The 8,095-nt window shown below is 39.3% G+C and overlaps 1 protein-coding gene across 1 annotated transcript; it reads right to left on the bottom strand.

The window, feature by feature from the left end:
* Positions 1–239: 239 nt before the first annotated feature.
* Positions 240–7,703, bottom strand: LOC140537257 (V-set domain-containing T-cell activation inhibitor 1-like). The gene is made up of 6 exons (XM_072659580.1): positions 7,682–7,703; positions 3,711–4,019; positions 2,677–2,952; positions 1,431–1,769; positions 485–586; positions 240–313 (listed from the first exon to the last, which is right to left on the bottom strand). The coding sequence occupies exons 1-6, from the start codon at positions 7,701–7,703 to the stop codon at positions 240–242; spliced, it is 1,122 nt and encodes a 373-aa protein (XP_072515681.1).
* Positions 7,704–8,095: the final 392 nt, after the last annotated feature.

Consider the following 8,095-nt stretch of genomic DNA (forward strand, 5'->3'; position numbering starts at 1 on the left):
TGTTAGCATTCAAGCCAAATCTGAAACTGACATTTGCTCACATCTAATGAATGCAGGGATGTCTGTAGAGACAACTGACGTGGATAAGAAGTCTATGAAGTTAATGGCCAGTGTAAAAATCTAAATAAAGGCTGCATTCAGTGTTACAACAGCAATCTTGACTCCTGGACACGCACTATGAGAGAAGAGATCCATATCAATCACACTGTGATTTGGATTTGAAGAAATAATGCTTTATTCTAGCTACCACTCCTGTGGATCCTCCTGTCGTCCTGTTTTCTGACTCCGGAATTAGCGTGCATTTGCTGATCACCTGAAAGAGGCATTATTATATGAGGTTATACGAATTGCAAAATGTTTACATTGTTTACCTCATAAAAAAGAACCAAAATTAGCTCAGCTATACAGGGTTTTGGTATGAAACATGCATACATTAGACTTCACTATAATAAAAAACACAGAGTGACAGCTTTGATTAAACTACCTCTGAATCTCAAGCATCGTGACAGAGCCACCGATATCGTCAGCACAAATATAAACACGGAGGCAGCAGTTCCCCACCATGACCTTCGACAAATGTTTTCGTCTGCATCTGAAAAATGAAAATCATATTTGAACACTGTTTATTTGGCCTTTATGATGTTTCTCGATATTCCTATTAATATAAGATAAGATAAGATAAGATAAGATAGTCCTTTATTAGTCCCGCAGTGGGGAACTTCCCAGTGTAACAGGAGAAAGGGATAGCAAGACACTCAGTTACAAAAATTTAGATAAATAATTTACACTATATACACAATATAAATAAGAATCAAAAAAGCAATAACAATATTATTTACAGCAAAAGACTCTTAATTGCACATTAACTGTGCTGCATTATCTTTGTGATAATGCAGCACAGAACTGCGAATCAAACATTTTAGTTCACATGTTCGATTTCATTTCATTGCCAGGTCATACGTGGCTCACATACAGAGTTACGAGGCTATGAAGATGGGTCAAGATACTCATCTCTGCCTCTTATTGTGTCTAATTGGTGGATTCATCTACTTGGCCTCTCATCTGTAATTTGTGACGGATTTGTGTGTCCATTTGTTTTGGGTGAAACTGACCAATTCGTCTTTTGCCTGTTGTTTAAATACTATTCATGTATTCTATTACTTTTGTAAACCTAAGACTCGAATGTGTAAACCCATTTCAACTGCAAAACCAATTCATCCAATGAGTAAAGGCATGTTTTCACAATAAATATGAAGAATTCGAACCTCTTCAATTTTTCAGGTTTTGGGTCAGAGTATCTCACGATGATCTAAGTCAGATTTTTGCTATAAAACATTATCTTATATGCAAGCCTTTAAAGGTCATTTTGAACTAGAGTCCATATGCTCCCTTTTAAATGAAAGCCATCTAATATGCATGAATAGCTGTACTATAAAGTTTACCTGTCACACGAACTGTTACATTGACATGGGTTTGGACCTGGTGCTTTATCTGGAAGCTGGAGAAGGTGCAGGTGTAGACTCCGGTGTGGCCCAAGCTGTCAGGGCTGAGAAGGGTGAGGGACCCGTTACCCATGTGCGCCTGTTCTATGTCCAGCTCAGCCTTATTCTCCCACGAGTTAGAGATCCTCCTGGTCCGACTGTCATAGGTGAAGATGATGACGGGATCATTGGTTCTGATGAAGGTCCAGGTGAGGGTGAAGTTGTGGCGAGGCTGCGGCACCATGCAGGGGATGAGCAGTGTGGATCCCTCCTCCCCAAATAACTCATCTAAGAAAAAAGAACACATTCATGATCCATTTAGACTTGCAGTTATTTAAGAAGAGAAGTTAGGTGAACATTTGATCGGATTCCTCCTTTATCCCAAGACTTGTTTGGTCCAAAGTCTGCTTCTTTGGTTTTGCACTGGAGCTGTGAGGCTAATGTGGCAAGCAAATAATGAACCTCATCAATTAGCATATCACTGTTGTCACTGTTGCAGTGATCAGTATGTCAGCATGTCTCTCTTTACGACTGCAGTACTTCTGAAAGTGTTACTGGTAGAAATCAATCAAGCAAAATCCACATTAATGAGCTAATGCATATTAGTGACTGACTAGTTTGGCACCTGTTTGGGTGTGAAAATGGAACAAAAATCTGAGAATCAGAGTCATGAGCTCTAATAAAAGAAGGCAAAGTAGTGCTTGGTAAAATCCCCAAGTGCTCAAGTAATCTGTAATCACTCAGGCTCTAAGCTTTCAAATGAGACTGAACTTTAGCTGGATCAGATTTGTATAATTCTCTCCAGCATCCCACAAATCAGCAGCCATAAAATAGCAAAAATAAGGCAAATAAAAATGTAGTGTTTTTACACCTAATTTGAGCTCATTTCTACACACTAGGTAAAAAATAAAGCTCATCGTGCTTCACAACAGTAAACCCACTCAACTCACATCGGCTTCTTATCAGGAAATTACCATCAGGTTAGTCTAGGTGGTATTTTTTTAGGGGCTTTTGTGTGGATTAATAATGCCACATGCAAATGAGGGAGTAGTGTGGTTGCACCACATCTCACACAAACAGGAAACCGGGCTGGTTATCCTCATTTGGGAATGAGGAAATGTGTCAACATCATGCTACTAACATGATGCTAAATCTGGACTTTGCATGGATTTTGCTGCATTTCCGTCTATAATACCTTGCCGTTTCACTGATGCTGTCCACACTTGGCTCCCATCAGCAGAAACCACTGAGCAGAAGTAGGCGTGTTGAGAGATGTTACCCAGGACGCTGACGGTGCTCTCAATGGTGAACAGGCCTTTGGAGTCGGGTGTGTTGCGGGTGTAGTTGTGGAGGCTGCCTGAGTCAGTGGGTGGCTCTGTGGACCAGAACAGGTGAGGTGCTGGGTAGATGTTCTGGGCCAAACAGGTGGCCTTGTCTTCTGTCAGCTCAATCTTTACCAGCTGGATCAGTGCTGTAATAAGGAATGTTGTACTGAGTTGGCTTTATATGTTAGGTGCTGTTAGGCTATAAAGCAGTAAAATATGCAGATGAATAACAGTAGGTAATTTTTGCCAGGAAACACAACAGTATTCGGAGGCAGGAAGGCACTCAGTCATGTCTAAATCGAAGGTTAGTAATCCAGCCTTCTTCTTTATAGAAATGTAGAAAAATGCTAATGGCTAACGCTAACAGAGCAAAACACTAATTTCTAGCGTGAGGTGTTGATACCTTGCCTTTGTGATTTGGTCATAGAGGCCCTCATCCCTACATTGCTGTCTAAAGCAATGACTTGTGAGACCATGTGAGTGGCAAGGCATCAAGTCAGCTAGATTCAATTTCAGACACAGCCCAAGTACTCTATTCTAAAATCTGATTGGTTGAGTCATTTACATTTACATTTACACGTTTGACAATAAAGATGTACGCCACATGAAGATTTTGTCGCAGGTAAGGAATCGCTCTTATGCATGACCCCCTTACCTGTGGTAAATTCAACACACAGCCTCAAGTGGCATTAATTGTAGAAAACAACAAGGAAAAAATTAATTTAAGCTATTATTTAAGTATTTCATCATAAATTGTAGTTTGTTTAGGGTAGGGTATTGTGACCAAACTACTATAAACTAAAGGCCAAGACCTTTACGTCATTGTATACAGCAATTTTTTTTTTTTTCATTTTTAAGAACCAAAACCATTTTCTGGTCAACGCTTACATGTCAGCAAACTAACCTTTTACACCAAGGTTCACAAAAGTCTCCTGGTTGCCTTTCCTGGTGCTGGTGTAGCATTTGTAGCGCCCTCTGTCCTGTACCTTCACCTTGCGTAGGACTAGAGATGCATTGCCCTGAGCGATCTGGGAGTTGAACAGGCATGTCCGTCCACTGAAGTGTTTGTTCTGGAGGCCGAACTGGTCTTTGTTGTAGTAGTAACTGTGCACTGGGATCTGTTGTTTGTACCAGTGGATGACTACCGCACCCGTGGGCCTGAAGCTGCAGGGCAGGATGCAGTCCTCGTGGAACAGGCAAGTCACCTGAGCGTCTAAAGGGACGGGAAAGCATAGGTAAGATGACAGTTCTGAACTGTGTCATGCAGAGCTACACATTGTGTCTGAGAAGATTAATTGGGGGGGGGGGCAAATATGATATAGCATGATATAGCATACATACAGCTACACGTCTGTCAAAATGGGTGAACGAAGTATGCCTACTAATACAGTTATCAGGCTGGCATGATATTCAAGGCTTTACATGCCAATATTTCAAAATGTAATAATAGTGAATGAATGAATTAATTAATAATAATAATAATAATAATGATGATATCATCTCATTATACATATTTAGTGTATAGAATACATTTTATTGTCTGTTGTCTGTGCCCAGTTTATGTTTTCCATTGTGTCCATTCTTAGTCTGATCTGAATATTACTAAAAATTATTTCAGTTACATATGTATGATGCATTTTTTTATTTTTATATATCTTAATGTTAAGCATTGGTTGACAGGGATCCTATCTTTGTATTTCCATAGACAAGTAAAGATACAAGTACAGTAAAGTCATGTTTGAACAGACACTTGAAGATGTCCTACAATGGAAAAGGTACTTCCTTTGGAATAGTTGATAATAAGAGTTTAATACATGAAAGTGACAAACTGTGAACCTCAAATATGATCCAGCATAACTAAAACAGGGCAGGGCAAACCTAAAACTTTTACCTCTTGCCTAATTTTATTTATGCCCCCAACATTTGCATATACCCAGCCCACTAGAAAAAGGCTTTAGACCCCAAAGCTGCATTGCTGTAAAATAAAAAGGGTTGCTAACAGTTAGTCCCCTAACAAAGGTCTTCCCCAATATCAGCTGCTTCCGCGTATTGCGCATTTCAGCTCTCTCTCTTTTTGCCAGTTGCTTGGATGAAATAAAAAAAATGTGAGCCCCCGCCTTAGAGATGCATTTAAAACATTATTCTTGTAAAAAAAATCACATCTGAAAACAAGTTGTAATCTAGCACATCCACAGCAGAAATGCGCAATACACGGAAATGTCCAATATTGGAGGCGGCCGTTGTTAGGGGACTAACTGCTAGCTAACTACAAACTTGATGGTTAAGAACTCTAAAGCCGGGGAAGCAATAGGTATCCACGCTAGGCTAAAGATAGCACATCTAACTATAATCTCTTCAGCTGCAGCAACGGCATTCAGTAAGATGTGAGAATAATTACAAAACAAATATAGCTACGATGCTACACCATGGTCAGGGTGGGGGGTAGTAACAGAGTACATGTAGCACTAACAAATAAAAAAAAAACATCTCTTACAGCAAAAAAGTGAGTAATTAGATTACAGGTACTATAATTTTAACAGTTTACTTACAAGAAGGATTACACTACATCTTAAAAAGGGTTCACTGCTCTTATAGTGTATGTTTTTACACTATAAGAGCAGTGTTATTGAGATGCAGCTGTAGGTGAGGTTCATCATGACTTTTTCTTTCTTTTTGCTGTATAAAACGCCTACACTAATGGAAATTTCCTAAGCACTGCCCTCCAGCCTTCCTACATTTGAAGGTAAGAAAAACGAGCTAAGCACTGCTGTGTGATAACCTGACTGCTTAACGCTGTGTTAGCTGAATCGTATATATCCTCACTGCCATAATGAAACCTTCTCTACTTGAAGTTTTTTTTAGTTTCTTACATAATCTAAAAAAGCCAGCAGCCCTTTACATTACCCTGCTCGATAAACCAGCATACATATTTCAGGGGTGACTTGAGTTATAAATGCCAGATCCATGTTTCCTATTTGTTTTTGGCACATGATGCTCACGGTAAACATCAGAAACAGCCATGGAACCCCTCAAATTTATCGTGTGTAATTTCATGCACAAGATAAATCCACCAAATGTGCGCCATTTGCCATACTCTAAATATTGTAATATTTAATTATATTTATTGTATATATATAGCTAATTTATCTTCTAGTTGTAATTGAATGTCTTGCTATCCCTTTGCTGCTATGACACTGTGAATGTAACAGTCTAAATGCAAATATCTGAACTGTTTTATGTCCTCATGCCAGCTTTTCAGAATAATTGCATTGGTGCAAAATGAAGACACACTAGTGAGGGACATAGGAAATATCCCAAGCCATGCCACTTTGCCATCAGTGCCCGAAATCTAAGAGAGCACTCATCTCTCCAATCATCACTCTTAAGCGATGTTGCTGTCAACAGACATTAGCTGGTGTGGTGGAGCTGGCAATCCGGCAATTTCCTCTGAACATGTCGGGCAATGGCGGTGGCAGTTAAAAAAAAAACAGGCGGTGGCTGGATTTATATGTATTGGAGGAGAGATGTTAAGTCCTTACCCTCCTAGTGTTGAGAGGCTAGTTAGTGCTAGGGGGTGCAACAAACGGGTTAAGATCATGTTTGAATGAATGGTTGTCACAAGCACATATGAGTGCACATGGGCATCTTGCCAGGGTTGGCCTGGGGTGGCGAAAGAAAACAATTTGGGAAGGTGAGATTTGTCATGGCATCAGTTATATCATCATGTCCCTGTGTGGGTCAGTTCATGACGTCAGACCGGGCGCCCTGATTCTTGTTTGTGAACACAGCTTAAGTATGTCATACTTATTGTTTGCCATTACTGCACTCCCTCACCCTCATCCAGCACCCTGTGTTTCTCCAAAAAGCTTGAGAGACTTTCTCATATAATTCAAACCCATCTGTTTTGATGTAATCTCCCATAAAGCAAGAACAGATGCCTTTCCTTTTAACCACTGTGAGATAAATTAGGACTTTTTCTAACATGGACTGTTAAGACAAAATGTTATTTTTTGTAATAATCATCTGATCCTCCTATCCTGAGAATACGTTAGTGATGCATAATATTAGAAAACAAAAATGAACTTCTTCACCTGAGACATTTTGTAGCATCTGTAAGTATAAGTGGATTTGCAAATACAGTAGAACACCATATTGGCATTCAAAGCAGGTATCAAGCATGTTAGTATTCAAGCAGTGAGGTTTAGATGGGATGTAGTGTACTGATCTATTTGTGCTGTAAAGGTTTTTAAAGTAGTAATGGTTTAAGGTTGTGAATTTTCGGATTTTTCTAAAATATTTTGTATACAAATAAAATAAACTATATGGTAAATTGACAAATATAATATTGGTCAAAAAATATAATTTAAAACTGTATTTGTGAAATATTATTAATAACTCTTTTTTTTAACTACCTAATGTCAGATGCATGCTTTTTTTTTTTGTTTGTTTTGGACAGTAATGATTTATTTTTCAGGATATAAATGACAAAACAAAAAGCATGTGTCAGTACATTTCTGCTCAATAATGATAAGGATATCAGCTATTTATTTATTCTTTCTATCCTGTTTACGGCAAGTAATAGAAGCACAAATATAAGTTGAAATGGTCATGGCCAGCATTTCACTGGCAAAAGAAAACTAGGAAGAAAAGGGGTCCGTGTTCAAGGCCTCTATGCTAAATTATAAAATGACAAGGTGTGTAGTGACAGCAGGCAGAACCTAGTTTCCCCCTTTTTGTTCAACAAGCTCAGCTTAACTGCCCAAGTCTGATCACCTATTCAATTTCCCTCCGGAGCAGACAAGGATAAATGAGTAACAGGGTGTGATTGTGTCCTCACACCTAGGGCATTAATCTGAGACTAATGGAGTTTCCTACAACACTTGCTCCACTGAGCCATGACTCCGTATCACTCACCGTGTCCCAAAAATTCTAGCTGTGGAAAGCTCATATTGAAAGAATGATGGGACCTTACATTTTTTACAAGATATGACATGTTCCAAATGTTCCACTTTTGTGAATGTTCAAGCTGAAGTAGAAACCCAGCTACTATTGCTGTTGAGGAACTTTGACTTTGAAGGTGTCCAAGCACCAAAAGTCCTGGAACCCTTTTGAGTAAACAACTTACCTTTTGGTGGATGTGTTATAGATAAGCAGGTCCTCAGAAAGATCAGCAGAAAAGCAGCAGGTGTCTTTGCAAGCATCATGGCCGTGAGACTGCCACACACTCCGTTACGCAGACATCTGTCCTCTCGCCCTCCTCCAGTGTCTCTTTATATTCCTCTCCCTTAT

This window comes from Salminus brasiliensis, chromosome 16 (genome assembly GCF_030463535.1).
Source record: "Salminus brasiliensis chromosome 16, fSalBra1.hap2, whole genome shotgun sequence".
In the NCBI taxonomy this organism is placed as follows: Eukaryota; Metazoa; Chordata; class Actinopteri; order Characiformes; family Bryconidae; genus Salminus; species Salminus brasiliensis.